The following is a 23,933-nucleotide window of genomic DNA, read 5'->3' as shown; positions in this document are numbered from 1 at the left end:
AAGGGCCTGTCTACATGAAGGCCACACTCTGTCCCAGCGTGGTGAAGGGAGAAGAAGAAAAATGTGATGATTGGAGAAGTGAGAAGAAGAGGCAGGCACGTAGATAGGCGATGTTAGGAGAGGGAGGATGGGGATAAAAAGGTGTCAGAAGTGAGGCTTACTTAAAAAAATTGAAGGATCAGCCAGGAAAATAGAGGGAAAGCACTTGCTGGTAGACCCTTCAAGGGTTAACTGAAACCTTGGCTGAGATGGTAGCAGTGAGGAACCTTTGGTCACTGGCACCAGTGAAGTTGCTCCATGTGTTTACTGTGGCTGGGATCCAGAAGGACAATGTAGAGTCTAATGGCTTGAGCCTCACCAGAGGTCAGGGAGCCGCCCCAGGCAAGGGGCAAGTACAGGCGGCTGCTTGGGGCTCTGCAGAGGTTCGGTCTTCCAGGGCCCGATGTACCAGAGCTAAACTATCCATACACATAACTCGCTCAGTGTTTAAAGTGTCTCTTGGACTGTGCTTCACAAAGATTAAACTGTACTTCTTTGGTTTAGGAAGGCTGTCTGGTTGGTGTACTAGCTGTTGGTCACACGCACCTGGTCCAAAAACAGCTGGCATTTGAAACAGCTCAGACCTGCTGGAGGCAACCCGGTTGACCTGTGGATGCTGTGAACCAGGAGCTGACCAAAAAGCGGGAGAGCTCCAGGATTCCTCCTCAGAAAAGGTAAGGACTGGAGGGTAAAAGTGGTGGGACTGCACTCATAAACCAGAAAACCAGAGCAGTGTTCTAAGTACAGAGCTGACTGCATTGTAGATGGGACCTTTGAAATTTAAATATGTAGAGTGCATAATGGATGGTCAAGACATGAAGTTACTTCCGTATGCTAAAACTGCAAGTTGCTTTCTGGGAGTATAAGATTGCCATTTGCACACATTGCCCTTGATTTCTGCCTGCTTTTAGGTACATCATTCTGATTGCTCATAATTTACATTGCCAAACTCATTCCAGTGTTGTTTTCCCTTTAAAACCTCACATTCGGATAGCCTTAGGCAGTTAAAACAATCAGGACAGTGGAGCAATGTCTCCGAGCTAAACCAGAGCAGTAGGTAAAGACTGGAGGGTTGCTGTCTCCTGTGATAAAAGCACAGGTGTGAGTCGGATGATGAGGAATCTATTCCTGTCTCTAACAACCACCTGATTCACCGGTGTGTTACTCCACTAATCTTTTCAGGCTCATCTGGCCACTCTCCTGTATCTGTGGCAGTCTGTTACACTTCCACAGAGTGGATGTAAAATACTATCAAATTGGAAGGGTGATTTATATCCTGAAGCAAAAGTTTAAATTCTTCCAGGTAGATGGGCTGGACCTTGGGGGACCAGAATGACTGTCTCCAAACCCTGCAGTAGTTTCAGCAGCTCTGTGTGTCCACAGTATGCGGTGTGGTGCCCTAACAGGAGGTTAAGCACAGGTGCTCTGATACAGTTTGCAGCAGTTAAGGCTGCAGTATTGTTTTCCCTATTGTGGATAAGGTTTCATGAGTAGGTTGCACAAGGTATTTTTATCTCTCCCTGGGAACTAGCTCTGAATATGTAGGTGTTACATATATAAAATTCAGATTCATGTATCACCTTCCTCCTCAGCCTATCCTGTCTCAGGGGTCTCATTAAACTCTCTTATTGATAATGCCCAAGAGATCCTGTGCCAAGGTATGCTTTTGTCCCACTCTTGTAGATATTCTTGCTCTGATTGACCCCTATCTGTCTCTGAGACTGAGGAGCAAACCCAATCAGCTGTGGAAGGAAAGCAGTAGACTTAAATGTGACAGTGTTAACAGTGTGGGTAAGCAGGGTCAGCTGCCTCCCCAAGCTCCAACTGTGATCTTGCTGCCAGTTGTGTAACTGAATACAGGGCTTCTGTTGGTCAAAAAGTGTCATGTACTGAGCAGTGAAGTCCAGACTAGTGCTGCAAGGTTATGTCAAAGCAAGTGTCAGCAGCAGCTTCCTGGGAAGGCTGCTGGTGATGGATTGAGCCTTGGAATGAATCCAGCCATTTGGTAAATGATGCAGCCACTAGTATTTCTGAGGAAAGCGCTATCTGGCAAGTGCTCTGGTGTATGATGCTGTTGCTGTGAGTAGAGCAAGTGCTGCTTATTGCCTGCCCTCAAGAACCATCAAAGGAAGCTCAGACATCTCCTATTACAGTTAAAACAAAAACTGAGCACTGTATGGGCACAAGGAAACATAGATCCATTGGCAGCAGAACAAGTCTATGAATTATTCATTCCTCCAAGGCCTCCCGTGTGTTCTATCCACTTAGGCTGTTCAGGATGCTGTCTGCTGCAGATGCACACAGAACTGCTTCCCAAGCCAAGGGGACAAGACTCTGCAGACTGTGATCGCCACTCTGCTCAGCTTATCCTTTGTGAAACTGACTTGTGCGTTGTGGCATCGTTTAGGACACAGAAGTAACCTCTGATCATCCTGTGGGCTATTGGTAGGAACTCCTGTAACAGCAACAAAACTGGGACGTGTCTGGTGATGCCAGCCTGGAATTGATTGTGAGGTGAGGGTGATGAGTTAGGACCAAGATGGAAGCACTGAGTGTTCTGGCCCAATTTGCAAAAAGGGAGGCGAGGGGGAGCTGCATCTTTTGTGTAATGTTGCTTTGTTTTTTTTAAGAGAACTTATACTGTGTCAGTTTGTTCCTGACTCTTGCAGGATATTTACTTGGTGCAGAGGAGGGTGTTTAAATGGCTGTTTGGGAACATCTGTGGAATAAGTAGTTTGTCTCAACTTGCTTAATAGTGGGCATTTGTCTGTGTAGTGGTTGTGAATTGTCAGCTGAAGTTGAGAGGCTAAATTCCCAGATTCTTCCATGAACTGCTGTGAACTCAGGTAAGAGGTGCCCGGTGCGAGAGAAGGCATTGGTGAAGGTTTCAGGTTCAGAGACTGTTCCTCAGCATAAAATGCATAAATGCATACACTTAGATGAGGAGGGGGTTTTACTTTTTTTTTTTTTTTTTTTTTTTTTTTAAATTAAAACTTTTTTTTTTCCCACTCCTGCTGGTTGTTAGGAAAATTTCACATGCCCAGGCTGCACCACACATGCCATACTGCAGACTTTTGAGCACGTTTACCCATGTCCTTCTGTGTCTTCAGAGTTGCTCTTGGCTATTAGGTTTTTGGTGAGAGGTACTCAGATTTTTCGTGCTTGGAAAGCTATCTGTATCTAGCAGCTCCTGTAGAAATGATGGGCTTCTTGAAGCAAAAGATTAACCCTTGCATTTACAGCTGTCTTGTAATCTGCTATACCCCATTTTAAGAGCACTTCAAATGTTCTGAAAGAGCTTTGAGGAAAGGAAGTGAATGATCCCTCAGTCAAAACAAAATGCTATATCTTGTGTCCAGAACAGTTTTCAGCTTCTAATTATGCCAGCTAGCTGGATTTGCCCTAGCATGAGCCACATTTGGAGTTGTCCTAGTCCATAAGCAGAGGGAAGCTGTGGAGGCTAAGATAGAGTCCCAGACTGCTTTTGAAGAGGCATCAGTGAAAGAAGTGATGGAAACATCATGGGGGAAGGTTGCCCAGCTGGGTTAAGAGGTGAGGTAGGTGGTAAGTTTCACAAAGAGGGCTCTCAAGGAAGAAAGGATTGGTCCTGAACCAGGTAAAATGCGTTAGTCGTCCTGTGGTCTTGACAGAAATGAGAAGGCAATAAACTGGAAGAATACTTTTTTTCCTCTTTTCATCAGTGAAGGTAGACAAACGGAGCAGGTGGTGGATTTGTGGTTTCCATAGTGATGTAGCTGTGGAAGCTTTTGTATGACTGAGCTTCACCTTCACTGCAATCACGTTTGAAGGCTATGAGTATTCAGCTTTCCTGCCAGGGAAATGTAAATGAACATCAATCACAGAAATGGCTGAAAATGCAACTGCATGTTCATGATTTGTGATGTTTGCTCTGTTATCTGAATATGTGAATGTTGGGAAGCTCAGCTCCATCGTGGCTTATTTTTTCTGTTGTCCCCTAGTGATACAGTGCATCAAACTGTTGTAATGTCACAGTTGTCACTGCATGAGGCAGTGATATGTTGACCTGAATCCTTTGCTTTCTCTCATCTGTACATACACACATATCCCACAACAACAATGCCTGTGACTCTGGTCACTCACACTGATTTCAAACATGTACTGATCAAGAAATGTATGCCTAACTCTTTCAGGGCAAGCTAACTGCTCAGAACACCACTTGTGAAGCTTGGAGAGGTGTGCTTCATCCTATTTATAGTTGCCACCTCACTTGTTCCTTTGGGCCATAGAAATGGGCTGCATGTGACATTAAATTATGGTTAATTTTAATGGGCATTTTGAGAATGTTTTAATAGTCAAAACATACAACTTTTGGGAATTTTTTTGCATATGGAGAGAGCTGTTTGTGTCTGTAATGGTTTAACTTGAGAGCCTTTAAATCTGGCTTCCAAAAGAAGTTGGAATGTGGAGTTTTTCAGCATCTCAGCTGATGGATTTTTGGTGGTTCAGAGAAGTCGAGGGAGGGACATGCTCAACGTGAATGCTGGATGCACACATCAGACAGTTAAGCACATACCAGTCCTGCACACCCACTTGCATAGTCCAGTCTTTGTGAGTCATGGACATTCGTTCCTTGTCTTCTTCCTTTTACTGGTGCTGCTGCTGGATGCTTCTCTTGCTGTCTCTCTGAACAAATCTCCGTTACCTTTGACATTTGTTTTCTTGTCTGATGGATGTAGTGGGTCATCTGTTCCCTTTATAGAAAGGAATGTTAATTATTTTCAGAAGGCTAATTAGGTTGCTAATTACAAGCTCTACTTCAGTAATATTTCCTTTAATTACTCACTCTTAAGTGCTGTACAGAGAAGCTTATTGAATATGCTGTTAAAAACAAATGCCTGTATCTGGCTTAGAGATGCACCTTCAGGCTGCCTGAAAGAAGTGCTTTGGTAAACTTGGGAATGCATGTGACACAGATGACTGAGCAAAGGAGACTGATGCCAAGAGCTGCCTAGTTGTGCAGCCTTTTTGACTCTGTGAATTTGGTGCTTCTGCAGGTGACCAGCTGCAGTTACTCTCTGTATTCCAGTTTTGCTTGATGGCTTTTGGAAGTATCAGTAACCACTTTTGCTACCTGCCAAACTCAGCTGTAGTTAGATGCAGCCCTGACACCAAATAGTTTAGTATAATTAGCTAGATGGCAGCCAGAGACACAGAGAGGTGGAATGACTCATCCAAGGTCATGTTGCCGGTTGTGGCAAGCCTGGCAATGAAGCAGAGGTTTTGTCAGTCTTGTGCTAGTGTGCTGAACTGTTTGTCTCTGTGTACCTCTCTTAGGGCCAGCACAGCTCACTGAGAGACTTGTAGATCGGTTTGCAGCACAGCTGCTCAACAGCCCCATCCAGGTATCCACCTTGGCACTGACTTAAAATGTTGTTTTGTTTCTCCATCTGAGTCCTGGCTGCTACTTGCTTCTCTCCTTTTTTCACCCTTTTTTGTAGAAATCTCAGTGCTCCAAGAGAGGTAGTGTACTGTAGGTGAGGTTTTAGTACTCTTAGGATGAGAAGCGTTGGGGTGGATCTCCAGCATCCCCTGCTTTTTGAGTGCTGAGCCTTCATGCAGCTCTGCAAAAGAGTTTAACTTTTTGGCAGCATCCTTTAATGTCCAGTCCAATTCCTGAGTCTGTTCTTAGCCAGACTTTTGGCACTCTTTACACGGTAAAGCTCTACCAAGGAAGATGGTGAGGAAAGGCTGCTATTTGCAGGCCGCTTCCAGGCATCAGAAGATGCTCACTATGCTCATATACTGATCATTCTAGGCCTGGTTGGAGAAAGTAGGAAGATCTGTTGATTTTGTGGTTGCAATGCAAAGCTCGTTATGTTGTACTGTCAAAGTGTCTTAAGTGCAGGTGACTCTGAAGAGCGACTTAGGCATAAAGTGAGAAATGCCCAAGAAAAATTTATCAGAATGAGACAGCAAAAGTAACCTTCTAGTTCTTTTCAGGAATGTTCGTGCCCTGCTAGAACAACTTGTGTTTGTGTTCCATGCATGCACCACTGCCTTGGCTGAGACACATTCATTTAAAAGTTGACTTTGTGTATGTAGCATTTAAGTTAACTTTGTGTGTCTTTACAGCTGTGGGAGCTCTGAGAAACAATGAAGATAAAGCAAAGCAAGTTGGTTAGCTGCAGTGTACATATGGGTTCTAAGTTAGTGCAAGCTTATGCACAAAGAGCAGACTAGAAAAGTGACAGGGTACCTATTTTGAACGCCTTGGCATTGCTATGAACTGTTGTGCAGATTAGTGGAAATAGTGCTGTTCAGCATATGTGTAATGTAGCAGGTTTGTTATGGTATGTATCAAGACTAGTTATATAATGGAAGCATATTTAGGCTGTTTTACTCATGGTAGGAGATAAAGAATTCTTGCTCATCCTACCAACAGTGTATTGCTTAATGCCTAGTGATTGTCATAAAAGTCCTTACATGCTGCAGGTTTGTGTACCTCTAGAAAGGAATGGACAAGCTGACCAGAGTGCATGCCTCCAGGGCTGTCAATAGTAGTTGCATGATTCAGGCACAAAAATGACAGCTCTTAAGCTGTTTTACATAAGCAGGGACAAGGCAACATATGGTGCCTCTCTGGTTCCATTTGCTATGGATGACCTGATGCTCTGTTTGTTGAACAGATTTTAAAGATGGTTTAAAAAGAATTTAGGGTTTGGTGATTTTGGAGAGGGTTGTGGTGGTTTTTTTTTGTGGGTGGTTTTTTTTTTTTTTTTTTTTTTTTTTTTTTTTTTTTTGTGGCCAATGTGAGCAGTATCCAACTGTTTTCCGTAAAACTGAGGAATTATTTTGTAATCTTATCACAAGGCAGTTCCCAACAGACAGATGAGAACTGGCATCTTTGTTCAGCTGGCCCTTTGCCCAGAGTCATGAGGTACCTATTGTTGCCCAGAAGGAAAACAAGATAAAGAAAGAACCCTGTTTGATAAGATCTAAATTTATCCTCAGGTATTTCTCTGAGGTGGATAAATAAGTGGTGTATGCGCGTTAAGCACCTTTAAATAGGTACTGGAAAGATGGAGGAATGGTAGCATCAGGAATGCTCAAACTCCACTTTTGTTTCCAGGATGTGTCCATCTCTAGCTATCTTCATAGGTTTTGGTTAACTACAGATGGGAGCCTGTAGAGAAAAAGATTGTAATGAACGTTTGAGTGCCTGAAATTCATTAATAAATTTGGGGCTTTGTGTGTGTGAAATGTTTATATGAAATTAAGAAGCTAGTAAAACTGTGTCATGCAAATAATTTGTTAGAATGGGTATCATGTTGCAGTAATAGCAAATGACAGATTACTGGAGGCCGAAAGAACCTCAAAGAACAAGTCACTGTCAGAGGTGCTTTTCTGTCAGTGAGAGCTCCATGCCTGCACAAAGGAAGGATCAGCTCCCCACTGCTTAACTAACAATAGCTAACTCCTAAAATAACAAGCATTTGTTTAGAGTCAATCTTTGGACCTTTATGTTCAGGAGATGGCAAAATACAAGCTGAAAAATGTAAATTGGCAGGTAAGGGCACCACAAAGGAAGAGCCAGGCAGAATGCTCCTTGCAGAGAAGAGTGTGACCCTGGGGAAAGCCCTGGCCTGTTTGGGAGTTCTGTGGCCAGTCCTTAACAGGGTGTTAACACTTGTGACACTCCTGGCCAAGGCCATTATGGCTAAAAAGGACAATTACATGGGTAGCTGAGTAAAGCCTTAGGTTGCAATTCAATGGAAAGAAGCCAGTTGAATTCTGTTCTATTAAAAGGCCTCTGCTGCTGCCTGAGACTCCAGGATGGCAGGCTTTTCTCTAGGCTGCAAAGGATAGCATAGCCAGGGTGGTTTTCTTTTCTGGTTGTGCTTGCCAGGCCCCATGGGTAAACAGAGTCCTTCTGACCAGGTGCAGAGTTCAATAAGCCTCCTCTAACAAGTGGACAGAAATTAGTGGAGGCTTGGTACTTGACAGAAGGAGAAACTAGTTACAGTAGGTGGTAAGAGCGAACTAAACTTCATGGATGGGAAGTCGTGGTCTTAGCACTTCCTCTGACACGTTCCTGTCTGGTGTAAATGCCCCTGTAGTGCATAGACTGCTAGGCACATTCTCTTTCAGTATTTTAGCTCAATGTGTCCTGTGTTTCATAGGATTTAGCCACTGGGCTGCTATGGGACTTCAAAAATAAGCCTCTTATGGAAATCAGGTGAAGTGTGTTCAGCTCAGTATTCCCTTCTCTTCAAAGATCAAGTGCAAGGTGGTTTTCTAAGGAGTGGTAATAGGTTTGCTGGATCAGCTGATAGTGCAGATGGTTGGATGGGGGGGCAATAAGTTTCAGATACTCATACCATCTTTAGGCTTGAAGCTGTTTGAAGTTGAGTATCAGATTTCTGTCTCTGATCTGACCAAAGTAGTAAGATCAAAGTTACTGTAAACAGAGTCGGGGCTGGCAGTAGCTTATTCTCCCTGGCATGAGCATTTTGCTTGTGGAGCCCAGCAGTGTGGAAGGACTCTGCGTATCAACCCCAGCTGGACAGATCACTTGGCCACCAACTCCTCCTCCTTTGCACTTGTGACTCCACATGTTTCTGTAGCCCCTGTATGACCATCACAGACACTTTTGTATGGGGAATTCTCACAGTTGGTGAAAGGTACTGACTGGACAGTCTAGAAGGACATCTGCACTTTTCTAAATGTATCTGGTCTCTCTTCTGAGATGGCCAAGGGTCTGGGCCAGTTAGCACCTGTATTTGGATTACAAGGATAATTTGTTTATCATTGGGAATTAAATATATATGAGGGGGAAAAAAAGAGCTATGTGTGTTTTGGAACGTTTTCTTTTTGAAGCCTGAAAACCAGAATAAATAGGATTCTGGTTTCTAGATCTTACTTCTGCAGCAGCAGCTATTAAGAAGGATGTCAGACGTTCCTTTAGACACAGGCTGTCTTTCTGTGTGTGTTTGTACAAACCTATGGTACCTTCATTTACTGACACCTGGCCACTCCTGGTAGCAATATTAAGGGAATATGTGTCTTACTGTGACACAACTGAAGATGCAAGGAATTCAGTTGTCTTAAAGTTCTAATTTAGAAAGGTAGAATGTTCAATTTCATCTGTAGTGTTAACATGTAGAACAGACAGATGCATTTGGAACCTTCGGTCAGCGATGTGTGCTGCTAGCCCAGGGGTGAGATTGCTGGAGATGATAGGCAAGAGCCTGTTCCTGCTGCTGATCATTCCATTGGGATGCTAGTTAAATGGTAGCCATTCCCCACTGCAATGCCAAGTTAGTGGAGATATGTTTAAAAATAGTTGTCTTCCCTTTTTTTTTAAGGGCAGAACAGGTCAGTGCAGATAGTCTGGCTGTGTTCAGTTCTTTTCTCTTTCAGCAGGTCCTTTGCTTTGGACACAAGGGAGTGCTGAACTAGAGAAGCACAGTGAGGTCCTGCCTGTAGAGCAGAGCAGAATTTACTTTAGTAAAACTAAAATTGTATCTTACATCAAGAGAAGCTGTTACTAATGTAGTCTGCTAAGCATAGTCATCTGAGATGAGAAACTGGTAGAGAGACAGTCTTGACTTACCTTGGCACCTTTTATTGTTGGTGTTTTGTCAGACGTCTGGCAGCATATACAGTCAAGAGTCATAATCTTAAGCTTTTCTCCCCGTGCTCTCAAGATTTTTTCATGCCAAAGCAGCCTTTTGGTGTTCCATATCCCACCATCTTCCTCTCCCCAGTCTTCTGTATTCCAGGAACTCTGCTTCCAAGCAAGACTTGCAAAGAGTGTGTCTGTCTTAAGCTAAGCATGGATCTGTACTGCCAGGTGAACTTTGCTGCTGAGCAAAACTCTGATTCTGTATTCCAGCTGCATTGATTCTACAGGTGCTGGTGCAGGAAGATGATATGGCTTAACTGCTCTGATGTTTACAAGTCTTGCCTGTTTCCCCATTTGACCACTGAGAGGCTTTTTACATGCCTTCTCCATCTCTTCTGCCTTAAATCTCTTGACCATACTTGAGTGCCTCTTCTCAGTGGTTGCTCAGCAATGACAGGAAAGTAGTCTCATTTTTCCAAGGCATTTTCCAGCCCCATTAAGGCTCTCAGTGAGGCTGGTTTGAAGGATTACGTTAATGCGGGGTTGGTAGCCAGAAGTAGCATGGAACATGTATCCAGATTTTATCTTGTCAGTGTAGTAGCTGTGGAAATCTATGGATCTTCGTTATTGCCTGCTTAGATGAAGTTAATGATTAGTAAACGATGAGTTTACTTGCCTGACATCTGCCCCCTGCAGGGCTTCAGCTACTAATACACATAAAATTTTCCCTTAGGCCTTCTTCCTTGTTTACCTCAGTTCTACATGTACTCCAGGGTCTTTCCATCCTACTTCTTTTAGATCCGTCTTCTGTTCTTAAGGCAAGGTTCTTGCAGGGCTTTCCCCATAAGAATTCTCTACCAGCTTTTTCTCTCTTTCTGTGCTTTGGCTCACTGGGTCCCAGAGAAGCCAATGCAAATATGGTAGTCATTTTAAGAACCAAGTAAAAAAAAATGCTCTGCCTTCTACTGTGGCAGCTGTGTGTGTGGTCTCCTTTTATCGTTGTGCTTTGACTTTTTGAGACTCCGCCACCTTTCTGCAGCTCAGAGTGGAAAATGTCATCTTCTCTGCAGATTGACAGCTGATAGGAGTGAAGAGGCAAGTAGTATTTTTACCTCCTTGCTGAGTTTAGGATTAGAGTTAGCAGTTCTTGAGGATTTTCTCTTCTAAGGTGGAAGCTTAATTCATTTTTCAGGTGTTTAGCAAGCAGATGGTATTAACATGGTGCAATTAAATTCCACAAGTCCTGAAGCAGATATGTGTTAGCTGCTATTCGCAGCAGACGGTTTAGAATTTTTCAGAAGACTGAATGTGTAGATTGGATCTGGGAAAAGGGATGAATGTGAGTAGGGTCTCAGCACCTACCACAGCCATAAACTGCTAGATCTGCAAAGCAGTCTGAAGCTGTAGTATGGCTTTATTTCCTGATTTGGGCTACCCTGTGCTATGTAAGATGAACTCCTGGACTCCAGGCATTTTGAAGCATCCCTGTGCACATACATACAGGCTTTTCTGACTTAAGGAGCCTAAAGTCTTACATTGACTAAGAAATATCGGCAGGTTTTGAAAATGCTTTCCTGGTTTGGAACAATGAATCTGTTTGTTGGTTTTATTGGGGAGACTGTGCAAATGGTCATTTGAACAGAATGCAGTCACAAAAGGAAATGTGGAAGAAGGCTATAAACACAATATTAAATGGATGTACTTTCAGAGGGGCTGTGAAAAGGCTGGAATTGGGCATGCCCTATGGAGCCATGATGAGTGACTGGCATGCTGCAGGTAGGGATCCTGAATCCAGTAGTAGTGTTTGTAAAAGGTCACCTCAGCATCAAAATGCTGAGGTCAGAAGAAGCAATTACAGTGAAAAAAAATCAACCCCCTTCAAGAAGAGGGGAGGAGGGGACAAATAAGCAAAACAATAAGGACAACCTATAAACCTGTCTATGTGTCATAGAATCACAGAATGGTTAGGGTTGGAAGAAACTTTAAAGATCATCTTGGAGGCTCCACAAAGATTGCTTTGGTGAAAAAATAATTTAGCAGTCTGAGACTGCTCAAATTTTCTCTTCCAGTGATATTAGGAAGAAACTTGAGGAATCACAGCGTGGTGAGTAACAGGTAGTGCTTGGAAGACTGGGTTCTTTCACGTATCAGCAGTAGATAATGTTAGGAAGGAAGGTATATATTCAGGAGGAAAAATTCCTTTCTGTAGAATTGCCATCAAGAGACTTCCAAAAGGGGAAAGAGAGAAGAAAACTTTGTATGAGTCTTGGTCTTTGTTTCTGAAGGTGCTCCCTTCTGTTTCATGTCTTTATGTAGTGCCTTGTGCTTGCAGGGTTTAAACTTAGCTTAGACCAAGATGCTAGGGCTTTTTACAGTCTGCAGCAGTTCTGGTCCTCCTAGATGAAGAGTGACTGTAGTTGCTACCTGCAGGTGTTTACAACTATCCAATTACCTACTGTCAGTTGAATGCTGGTAATTTATAAAGGTTTGTGCACTGGTGAAGAGTAATCTTAGAATCATAGAATGGTTTGGGTTGGAAGAGACCTTCAAGATCATCTAGTTCCTAGCCCCCTGCTATGGGCAGGGAGACCTTCCACTAGACCAGGTTGCTCAGAGACCCATCCAGCCTGGTCAGCCACAACTTCCCTGGGCAACCTGTATTTTTTACAGTTGTGTATATGCAGCAGGAATTTCCATTTCTATTGGGGTGTTAGCAGGCTAGGATTTTAGATACTCCTACTTTGCTGACATGATCATAATATTCTTCTCTGCCAACCTTCATTTTCAATGTGAAATGTTTGGAGGGTTTTTTTTTTCCTTTCTTTTGTCCCTTTTTTTGCCCCCCCAAACCTAGCTTTCCTCCTTTGCATGCTAATTTTGGCATGTTACTGCAGATTGTTCAGAAGAGCTGAGCTAAGTATATTTATTTGTTACTGATACTGACCTCTTGAGTTGTCCAAATCATATTATTATTGCAGTGTTGGAGTGGACTTGTGTAATTGCTTTTCATTTTGATTTGAAAGAAGATAGGAGCATTTACTAAGAAAAAAAACCCCAAGAAACAAGTTTTCATGAAAGAACTGTCTGAATTTCCAAACCGCTTTAAGAAACCATGGAAGATAAGCAGCACAGAATGTCTTGACCTTGTCTAGTGACAGTGGAAAGGTTATTGGCTATGGCAAAAACCTTGTAAACTCTCAGCTTGTTTTCAGGATAAATTCTCTCTCCATTGTCACTCTGTTTTGGGTTGCCTTTTCCCGGTAGGCTATGATGTGCGTTCTGTTCTTTTGAGTATCACATTTGCTTCAGTCAGCTAATACAATATGTTAAGCTTCAGGCTTTCAAAAATGGCCATGAATTTTGATTGCCACTGCACTCAAATGCACAGTTTGAAATTAAGGGGTTAGGCAGCTGCTCATCAGGGAACTGTGAGTGCTCAGACCTAGGCCTGAAGTTATGGGCTGTAAACTTGTGGTAGCTTTTGAAAAATGGGTTCTAGGAACTCAATTCTGCTCTCACTGCAGAGAATAAATTCAGCTTGGACTTCCTAACCAGGTTAAGGTAATAGCGAATCCAGCAGCTGAGCACTCAAAACTGGAGGACAGCTGATATGGATTCTCAGGGCAGGTTGTGTCCTCCCCAGACATGCCATCTCCATTGTGCTGGCCCCCTCCCCTGCAGTTTTAGTGCAAAGCTCTGCTTGCTCCTGTAGTGGGGTCATGGTTCAAAGTCTCTGCTTGCTTGCTTGAGAGTTGTTGTGTAAGCAAATGTTGGGGACTCAGCAGCACAGCTTTTCCAAGCAGTGAAGGACAGCAGATAGGGCACAGGCTTGGAGAAGGACATGACCTTGCCTGAAAGAGATGCTGGGGAAATTTGGGGGTAGTACTTCTAGATGCTGAGTTTGGACTCAGTTACAGATGTCATGCAGATCTGCTGCTTGCTTGACTCTTGAGGGGTCTTAACTTCTGTCAGGAACATAGGAAGCATCCCCCTTGGTCACTTAAGAGCTTAGTGACCTTAATTTGTTCTCAGGTTGGAGTGGTCACTGTGGGCTAAGGTATGTTTGAGTAACATGATGCTATGCCTGCAGCAGGGCTGGGAGGCTTTCTGCACTTCTACTACTATTAATGAGATCACTGCTAAACTATTCTTTAAACTAACAGTGTCTAAATGTTTTCTCTTTGTTCTCTGAAAAGCTCCCCCTTCTACACTCCCTCCCAAGAAAACTCTGCCCTTTCTCCTTCCAATTTTGAAATGGTGCCTTCTGGGCAGCCCACACACAGGCATTTCTGGTAAGAGCTGCGCTTCTCCATCCCTTTGGCTTAGTCTGGTAATTGGATTAATTTAATCTCCTTTTGTCGTCATTCTTTTTCACTGTATCCCAATTCTCTTTGGAACAGATTTGAAAGATAGGTAGGGATCAGAGGCTGCCAGCAGGTACAGGGTGAGCCAGGCAAGGGAACAAGGAGTGGCAGAGAAATGATGCACCTTCTAAGAGGAAGGAGCTAGAGACAAAGAGGAGGAGAAAATGCAGACTGGAAGTGGACTGTGCTTTCTTACTCACAGTACATGGTGGTGTGGATAGAACTCTGAGGAAGGGAGACATTATGCATCCAGATGGAGGTGGAGTCCAGAGAGAGAAGCAGCAAAAACAGATGATTAATATATTCAGAACTGACCAAAATCCCAGAGCTCCAGATCCATCCTGAAAGCACTAAGAGTAAGGAAAGGACATCAAGTCTGTATTTGGAGACATCTGTCTGTGGCATGCTTTTAGCTTCATTGCAGGGCTTGATTAATCGATCTGCTGGAACCATTCCGCACTTCAATACAGTCAAAATTCTATTTTCCGAGCCACAGTTAATTGAGGCTCTCAGTTACCTGAAGGATGAATATCTCCTCACAGTTATGACTTCAGCACTGAGTACCCAAAGACATTACTGCATAAATCTTTAAACACTGATGAACTAATGTCTTGGGGCTAAGTCCAGCACTAGTGTTCTCTAAGTCTTTATTCCTAACGGCTTATGTGAGATGTACATGATAGCGTTGCAGCCAGATTTGCAGCCCATTCATTCAGTGTTGTCCGTGGTTGCAGAAGCATGCTCATTTGGTGTTTGCTTACCGCAAAAATGCAAAACAAGAGAGGAAGAATTACAGTTGTCTTTACGTAGGTGCTGTTGGGTAAGAAGGGTCTGAGGAAGGAGAGTATCATAAGCACTAGAGATTACAGTCAGGGAGTGGCAGGTGCCCTCTACTTGAAAGTTATCTGCTTCTTGCTGCCCTGCCATTTGGAGGGATTGAAATATCCTACTACCTATGTGCCTCCTCTGTCTGCAGTTACTCTTTCAAAAAAGTTATTATTATATGTAACACAGGGTTATAGTTGTATCTAAGGCACGTTTTAGAGATGTGAACATGCATGTTATAAAACTAAATCTTATTAGTAAATACTTCAAATATAAATTTGTAATGTGACACTGAGCCCTTAATTTTTAACTGGCAGAAACAACCAGGCACCAAGAATAAGGAAGTTTCTGCAGTATTTCAAGTTTACCTGAGGTGAATCAAGTAGCTGACAGAATGTATAGCCTCAGGCCATCACTAATCAGATGAATTATCTTATGTTTGTTTTGTTTTGTTAGCACTTCAGAGTTAATTCAGAGTACCTAGATGAGGTCTCCTTACACCTTTTTAGAGGCTGTGTGTCTAAATAATCTTGCTGGAGTAGAGGGAATAGAGACAATCAGGGAGAGACTTTTGGAAGCACAGTTTCTTGGTAGTAGACAGAAAGGCACTGCAATGGAGAGCTTTGGAAAAAAAATAACGAACCAGCAAGTGCTTCAAGAACTTAAGCAGGCATGAACGTGACATGCACTGATGTCTCCTCGGCAGTGCTTGTATGTGATAAATCTGCTGTTATTTCTTGGTCTTCCATTAGCCTGTTTTTCAGATCACTCACCTCATGTCTGCCTGGGTTGTGTCACCTGCAAAACTGAATGTGAGTATGAAAGTGATAGAAATGTCTTGAATGTGAAGTGGGGCAGTCTGGGATTTATGTCCTTTCTCCTTACTTGGCCTGGTGCATCAGGTTTATCTGTATCTTACTTCAACCCAGGGGATAATTAATATCTATTTCAGAGTTGCTATTCTAAAATGCAGAAGTATAATCTTTGTGTTGTTACAGTATTATTTTCTTGCAGCTCTAAGCCAGAGTCCTGTCTTGATCCTCTGAACCAGATTTCTAGAGAAATCCAACCCCTCATACTCTTCCCTCCTGTTAGGCCTGTGCTTGTTTGCTGTACATGGAGGGGTCTTGGCCTCTGTGTTGCCTGCAGTGTTATCTGCACAGGCAGGGCAGTTGGGGAAGGGACTGTGTGGTACTCTGAGACAAATGTGTGGTTTCCATAGGACTTGCCTTTTAAATTCCATCAGCAATCTGGAAAAGAAGGTCCTACTGGAGAAAAAGAGAAAACTTCTGTGCTGGCTTATCTCAGGCTTCCTAATAACATTGCTTCAGAGGAATTGTTTCTACTTTGGCTGCTTGAAGTATAACTTGCTGGTGATGGAGAGCATTTTCATAGCTTTGAATTCAGAAGCTCCCTTTTTTTTTCCACAGAACACTACAGTGTGAGCAGCCTCAATACAAGTATGGCCATCGATGTACAGCCTCTAAGACTTATTTGCTCTTCTGGGACAATTGTGTAGGTGGCAGCTGTGTTTCTGGTTTTCAGTAAGCCCACACCACTGTAACTACCTCAGTGATTAATGTAATTTGTTTTCCCTCAGGAGACTGAACAGCTATCATATGTTCAGAGCTTTTTGTTCTCTAATAGTGTCACTCCATTAAGAGTCTTGTATCACCAAATCTGCATCTCTTGCTTAGTCCAGTCTTAGACTTCTGTTTGAATGCTTCTCCAACTAATGTCCTGCAACTGCTTTTCAGCTTGATCCTTTTATCATTAATTGCTGCCTGATAAAACACCACTTTTCTCCTTCATTTCTCTCTTGAGACCTTCTTGTGCTTGTTCATAATTATTAACTTATGTGCTGTAGAAGCAGGAAAGAGAAATCTTCATTGCACAGAGGAAATAGTTGGGTGTAGAAAAGGACATGGTGTGTTGGTTGTATTTGTACGAGTCTCTGGCTTTGGTGGGCAGGTGTAAGGCAAAGGAAATAATTGTTGAGGCAATCCTTAGAATAAGAAGGGAGGGATTGAGAGGGAAGGACCTTCTGTGCATTTGATCCAACATTGTGAAAAGATTTTCAGCATTACAAGGAAAACCTTACATATGGTACTGTGTGCTGTGGATGCACTCAGCTACCAGTTCAAATATATTTAATGTAAAATTGTAAAGGGGAGTGCAAGGACTAAGAACCACAAGTAGAAAAGCTTAGAAAGGCTTATTGAAAAACAGAGGAAAATCATATAATCCCTGGACAGCTTAGTAAAAGCTTCACAATAATTTTCTTTGCTGGAGAACAATGTTCCGTATTTCCTCAAGGCCTTACCTGGCATTAGGTGTAGCTTCTAAGGCCTCTGCATTTTTTTATTGTCCATGTCCTCAGATACAAACAACTTCTCCCTTCCTGCTGGAGCCATATATCCTCATTCTGACAAAATATACCTACAGTCCATTACCTCGTTATTGTTTTCCCTTACTCCTGTACCTTGGACTATTGATTTGTTCTTGCAATTATGTGAGAATGGAGGAATGATATGAGGATTTGAACTCCTAACCTAATTGACTCTTCTGGCAAACTAACCTAGTAACATGTTGACAAACTCTTGTACTCCTTGGAGGAAAGTTTATGGTCCCTTACACATCAGCTTCTTGTAGACTGTAATTCATAGAGACTTCTTGGTCTCTCACCCACAAGCTCAGAATGTTGACCCAGTTCTTTTGCATCTGATGGTAGTTCAGTGTCCTGTGGATTGTGCCATTAGGAAATAGGTCTTTGTTCAAGCACCCACATCATATGAACTGCCAATAATTTGGTTGTTTGAGTGTCCATTTAAGAGAGGAGTGAATAGGTCATGGATACAGCTCTGTCCTTTCCACTTTCAATATGCCCCTGTGAATATTCTGTATATCTTCTTTTTGATCATAATTATAGTTTCTTTTTTCCTATAAACATTTCTCTCATCTCCTATCAGAATTTCAGTCATACTACATGTTAATACTTCGTTCAGAGAGGCACTGTATTTACAAACAGGGCAGGAACAGTCTTTTTCCCAATGGCATTGGAATGGCTGCACAGAACAGTGAGGTCCTTTCCTAGTACCTTGTGCCACAGAGCTAACAAGTGCAGAGCAAAGAAGTTAACTACTGCCAGATGAAGAACCAAGAGAAACTCAATTTCAACGAGTAAGTTTCTAAGAATGAATGAGGTCACATTCACCCTGTGGTGCAAATCTGTAAAATCGTGCTTAAAATCAGCTTGGACCATTGATGGTAATGTTGCAGAGTGAGGCTTAGGACCTTGTAAATCTCTACAAAAAGTGTAAAAATTAATTGTGCTGAAACAGTTCAGTGATAAGCAAACTGTACCCTTTAAAAAACTCTTCAAGTTTCTTCCTGTAGAGACAATTAGAGTTTGTTCTCATTTCCTATTTATCATGACCAACCACCTCTCTCTGTGTTCAGCTGTTCCTTTTTATTCTCCTCCTTTGTGTTTTGCTCTCCTGAAGCCAAATCTGAATGGATTTCAGTGGCTCTCTTGATCTTTTTGACGTGGCATCAGGCAGTCTGACACCATAAGAAAATTATTTTCCAATTCCTAGCCATACACTGCATGAATTCTTTAACAGAAGAAATAACAGTTCAGCTGAACAATGGGTGTGAGGCGTGGTGTCAGAAAGTTTAAAACCTCTGAAACTTTCTCCTCCAGCTTCCTTTATGTAGCTCGCATCAACGCTCAGTTCTTCACAACAGTAAACAGTTTGGGTATAGATACTACTGGTGACAGCTGGGAAGGGCCCAGGTTTTCAATGCTGTGTTCATTGAATCAGTTCCATATTCTAATCAGAAAAGTAGAGGACAGTGCTCTTTCTTGAGAGGAGCTAAAAGGTTATGTGTGATCCTTGTGAGATGACTTTTTTTCTATCGACTTGCAAACAATAAGTTCTTTGGCAGACTCACCCCTGGCAAAGCCCTTGTATCTGCCAGCTCTAACCTTATCACCAGTGCAATACCAGCTGCATCGTGCTTCTCAGGCGGAGCAGTACATGTTGTCTGGGCCCATTCTGAGACTCTGAGCCTGGTTAGGGGCCACCTTTCTCCAGGATTTAAAATCTGCCATGGTAAAAAATGAGATGATTTAAAATCCACTTCTTTCTCAGATTTGTGCTTTGTGGATGTTACGAGTTTGTGTGTGTTGCCATCTGAGGGATAAGGACTTACGACATCCTCGTTTACCCCCCTCTCTCCCTCTCTCTCTCTCTCTCCCTCCCCCCTCTCTCCATTTCAGAGTGCCTGCTGGGCTGCGTGCAGAAGAATGGCTGCAGCAGAACCCCTGACCGCTTTCTCCCGATGGTACCTCTACGCCATTCACGGCTATTTCTGTGAGGTGATGTTCACAGCTGCCTGGGAGTTTGTGGTCAACTTTAACTGGAAGTTTCCTGGTGTTACCAGTGTGTGGGCACTCTTCATCTACGGCACTTCCATCCTTATTGTGGAGAAGATGTATCTATATCTCAAAGACAAGTGTAATATTTTAGTGCGCTGCTTCATTTACACACTTTGGACATACCTCTGGGAATTTACCACCGGCCTCATCCTACGCCAGTTCAATGCCTGCCCATGGGACTATTCTCAGTTTGATTTTGACTTCATGGGCCTGATCACCCTGGAGTATGCCATCCCATGGTTTTGTGCTTCTTTCATTATGGAGCAGCTGGTGATCAGGAACACCCTGCGCTTACGATTTGATGAGACTGCAGAGCCGGGGGCACCCACCGTCCCTGTTGCCTTGGCCAATGGCCATGTGAAGACTGATTGAGCAGTGACTCACAACCACACTTAGCAATCTGAGAAAGCCCAGACTTCTACTACTGGACTGTCAGCTCTGACTCTGAGGTACTGCTTCTTGCTGTATGATAAGATTCATAAACCCCATTTTTCTAACGGGGGTGTGCATGGGATATACCAGAAAAAAAAAAAATGGAACCAATAGATTTTCTATGGATTTTATTTTTTGGGCTCCAAGGACCAATATCAGTTACTTGTTAGTTAGGTAATTTCTGATTTTAACTTATTTCAGATGAAAGCAGTCCTTTTGCTTACACTTCTATGTGGAGAAAGAAGAAAAAGAAATGCTATGGTGGAAATGGATACAAAAAGAAAAAAAACTAATTAGCGATGGGCATGGACACGCCAGCTAAGTTGGCTTACTCCATTAGGCAATATTCAGGTGCTTGCTTGCAACCAGTACCTCCTGTGGGACCTGAGCTGCTGCAGGAACAAGGAGAATCCGTCTGCTGTTGAGAAGAACCTAAGACTGGCAGTCTGATGGGGAGGTAGATGGTGTTCCCCTGATGAGGTCCCATTGGCCTCTCCCCAGGTTCTTTGTTGCACCATGAAGTAATCTGGTGCTGGACATCTTGTTGAATTTATACAGATCTTGTACTTTTCGAAATCTCAGTCCTGATACTCACTAGATTTATTTTTTTTTTTAATAAAGGCCTTTTTTGCCAAGTAAATTTTACCATAATCTGTGCAATCTGAATCTTGGCAAAAGGCACAAGAAATAGCGCAAGTCTTCCCATCTCCTCTACTCCCCCAAAGCAGACCTTGCCTGAGGGTCTGCTGCAGATTCCAGCTCCCATCTCAGCCATGCAAACCTTGTGGAGACTGTACGGGCCACAAGAGTTTTCTGCCTTCCCTCCCAGGGATTCCTCTGTTTCTGGTGATATTGATGACTTAGTCTGGCTGCAGCCCATTGTGTTAGAACGTCAAAACCTTCATGTGGCTAACGTGGTATCCAGGATTTGGTCCTCTGGCACTGACTCTTACCTTCCTTCAGCACTGGCAAGTCTTGGCTCATTTCTGACCAGTGGCTCCTAAGTGTATCAAGAGGATTTACTTTTTCCTCCCAAATTCTACTTTAAATAACCACAGCCATATTGTCATGACAGTAACTGGAGGCAGCAAGAGATATGCCATGCTGCCTGATACGTTATTTTTTTAAAAAGGCAAAAAAGTCTGGAGAGCACTTCCTCATGCTTTGCCTGAGTGAGGCTTTGAGTTAGGATGCAAGGGCAGCATTACAAGAGGTGTGAAGCAGGAAGGAGTGCTGTGGCTCCATTGTATGTAGAACTACCTGCACTGGGGACAGTATGAAATGTAAGCTTTTGGTGACATTTGAGCTGCATAGGGGAGCTTGTAGTGCAGGGAAAGTGCTTGGTAGTGGCAGCCGGAGTTTCATAATTTGTTCTGGCAAGTCTTAGCTTTGAAGTTAGCAACAAACTTGGAGCTTCCAGCTGTCAGATGCATCTCACTCCTGTTTTATGGGGGAGGTTTGCACTGGTTGCCCTTCAGGGTCAGATTAATTTTAGGTGTTCTTCCACCATAGTCAACAGAGCTGCACCAGGGATCAATCTGGCTTGAAATACAAAGGTGTTGGTGTGGTTGTGGGATTCCATTACTGTATTGGAAATGGCCACGCTATTTCTGTGTGGGTCCCCAGTCTATGGTAGGTAGTGCTCAGCTGTGAACCTGCCTCTTGCCCTGAGGTGTCCATTCCTGATGAGAAAAGCACTCCTGGCCCTGTGAGAATTGCTTGTTGTTTCTGCTCTTATGAGGCAGTGTTAATCCTTTTTGTATCACACAGTGCAATTATTTTATTCCTCCCACCCCACTTCTCACATGACATCCATTGCTGGCAATGGACACATGGAAACACTGGCAGCAAGAAGTTAATTAAATCTACCCTGGCATATATAGTGTCTTCTGAAGCACCCAGAATACTTAGGTGGGTATTTAGAGTTCCCTCTTTATAGTTCATTAAATTAAAAGCAAACAAACACTAACCAGATTTTTTTTTTCCTTGCTCTGATGCCAGTGTTATGAAATCAGAGGAACAGTATGCAGTTTGTCAGTCTTGACAGTCTCCAGAGGGTAGACCTAAGCAAAATAGTCACCTGAAACTGCAGTGGAAAAAAGCAATGAGTTTTGGACATGGGATGATGTAGATGAGCTCTACTCGACCAAGATAAGAGTTTAAAGGTGCAGTTGAAAGCTGGGATCTCCCCATTTTGGCCGTGGTTCTGACAGTCACTAAATGCAATGTCTAGATCTGGGTTGTCCTCTCACAGCATAGCCTGAATGTGGTGCCATGCTGTCTCCTACACCACCCCTGCATCATCTGAAACCCTTGGCTTCATAGGAACAACCTTAGGATCCCTGCTTTCTCCTTAGCTGTTGGAGAACTCTTTAAAAAGGTTAAAAGGAGTTAGCAACATGGTTTGGTGATTCCCAGCTGCAGCTGGGCCTGGGAGAGGAGGAGGTGTGGCTGGCTGTCCACAGACCTAACCCGGTACACCGTCTTGTCTTTACTTCAGAAGATCCCCACTAAATGACACTGGTTTTGCTCAGTGATGTATTATTTAGATGCTTAAAACTACAGAGGAGTTTCCCAGCAGCATCTACTATGTTATTCCATTATCCTTATTGCCTGTGCCATTGTAACAGCTATTGTAGTCTGCTTTCCACTGATGTCTGACATGTACCACGCAGCTATTGCATCCTTATAGATGGTAATTTAAACCCAGAAGTGCACTTTACTTGCAGCTTGCACACCAGAAACAGAAAGGAACCTGGCAAATTCTTAAATCAATTTGAAAGAATTATACATGATACTGTGTACCTAATGCAGCAGGATTAGCCAGACTTCTCCTTTCTGAGCAACATGGCTACAGTCAGAGCTTCGTCTTTTCTCCAAAATCTCCCTTTTTAATACATGTGATGCTTCTTAAACCGTCTTACAGAAGTGTCCAGAGCACATTACCGGGGTCTCAGTGGCACCTCAGCAAGAGCTCGGGAGCTGGACTGAAGTTGTAGAGACATTTACATTAAGAAGAAAACAACGCACAAGGCTGAATATTTGTTTGTATGTGTATCTTCCTCAGTAGATTAAAGTTGCCTGTTTTGAGTTCACCAGCAATAAAAAAACCTTGTGATTTTTCTGCCTTGTCCTAACAGCAAGGAGGGAGTGGCTCATCACTGCTTTTCTTTTCTGGGGGGTGGTGGGATCCAATTACCCTAAGGTTCCAGTTTTGCCTCTTTTCTCTTGCTTATCTCTTGTATGGTCCACCCTAAACGATCTTAAAGTACATGCTGAAATACAGAGCTTGGTGCCCTGCACACAAGACACAGTTCAGGCATTACTGTGATGTGTGTTCGTACTCTGAAGATCTTGCCAGAGGGAAATGGTTGATTTACAGCAGGACCAGACTGCCTTTCGGTCTTTGGTGTTACAATTAAGAGAAATGTGTACTGGGTACTGTTGAGCCTTTGGTCTGAGGGGGTTTTGTAATTAAAGCAGAATAGTCCAGCCAAGGTTTTGCTTCACTAGTCCTGTGATTCTAAAAGGTAAAAAAAGACTGCAGGGCTTTAGCTGCTTTGAGAATTAGGAAGCGCGTGACTGAAGTCCTCCCAGGTTCAATAGCAGTGCATTGCTGCTGGCTTGCTTTCTGAAACCCTCAGACAGAAAGGGGATTTCTTCTGGAAGAAGGAAGGAAGTTCTGTCCTTGCTGTACTATGAATAAAACATGAGCCACTACTAAAATGTGAACTGAAACCAAATGTTTTTGTATTTTAGTTTATCCTGATGCCTGAATACATGCAATATTCCCCGTATTCAAGGCTGAGGCTTGCAGGCATTAATTCTTTGCTTCAGTTCTGCCTGCTTTCTATCTGAGAGGGATACTACTTCCTTCGCCTTCTTTCATGCAAATCGCTCTGCAGTCCATCCCCTGTTGTAGAAGGAAGTCTCTGTTCTGGTGCAGCCCCTGCTAAACCAGAAGCTGTTCCCACTGTGCATTCCCTCACCCGGCTGCCTTGGCACTTAGTGACCAGGTAGGGTCACAGAGCTGGTGAGACCTCAGGAGTGTTCTCCTTGTTTGGCAAATGGCCTACACTTGCACCTGTCTTCCCTTTTTCCCCTGGGAGTGGGCCAGTCCGTGGGGAAGGGACCTGCCCTTCCTTCCCACCTCTTGCCCCAGGGAATGGAGCAAGCTCTGTGGCTGCCTGGGAACCTCAGCTCCACTCTAGGTTTTAAGTTAACA

At 43.3% G+C, this 23,933-nt stretch overlaps 2 protein-coding genes across 14 annotated transcripts in view; both read left to right on the top strand.

Moving 5' to 3' along the window:
* The first annotated feature begins 614 nt into the window (after nt 1-614).
* The window catches only part of RAD51B (RAD51 paralog B), a 434,666-nt gene continuing 411,347 nt past the window's right edge, over nt 615-23,933 (top strand). For 5 of the 6 annotated variants that reach the window (XR_007889797.1, XM_051622431.1, XM_051622427.1 and 2 more), the window contains exon 1: nt 624-713. The gene's annotated coding sequence lies outside the window, so the exon portion shown is untranslated. Of the gene's footprint in view, nt 714-23,933 lie in introns of all 6 variants that reach the window. The other variant, XM_051622428.1, reaches the window with a different exon arrangement.
* TMEM229B (transmembrane protein 229B) lies at nt 620-22,851 on the top strand. Of its 8 annotated transcripts, none has more exons than XM_051622439.1 (4): nt 662-713; nt 16,266-16,350; nt 17,864-18,015; nt 19,118-22,851. In XM_051622439.1, the coding sequence occupies exon 4, from the start codon at nt 19,145-19,147 to the stop codon at nt 19,646-19,648; it is 504 nt and encodes a 167-aa protein (XP_051478399.1). In that variant the 5' UTR covers nt 662-713; nt 16,266-16,350; nt 17,864-18,015; nt 19,118-19,144; the 3' UTR covers nt 19,649-22,851. The 8 variants fall into 8 exon arrangements, with proteins under 8 accessions (XP_051478397.1, XP_051478398.1, XP_051478396.1 ...); XM_051622435.1 differs by lacking the exons at nt 16,266-16,350; nt 17,864-18,015 and adding exons at nt 13,843-13,938; nt 15,588-15,647 and having other exon boundaries at nt 688-713; XM_051622441.1 differs by lacking the exon at nt 662-713 and adding an exon at nt 15,599-15,647.

Source organism: Apus apus, chromosome 5, assembly GCF_020740795.1.
Source record: "Apus apus isolate bApuApu2 chromosome 5, bApuApu2.pri.cur, whole genome shotgun sequence".
NCBI classification, from domain to species: Eukaryota; Metazoa; Chordata; class Aves; order Apodiformes; family Apodidae; genus Apus; species Apus apus.
This window is presented reverse-complemented; position numbering and strand designations above follow the sequence as displayed.

What these genes read in the sequence shown, in the direction of transcription:
- TMEM229B (XM_051622436.1), top strand. Translation starts at nt 15,612, where the DNA reads ATGTCTGCCTGGGTTGTGTCACCTGCAAAACTGAAT. An exon ending in TGTCACCTGCAAAACTGAAT is followed by an intron (nt 15,648 to 19,117) that starts GTGAGTATGAAA and finishes TCTCCATTTCAG; the next exon opens with AGTGCCTGCTGGGCTGCGTG.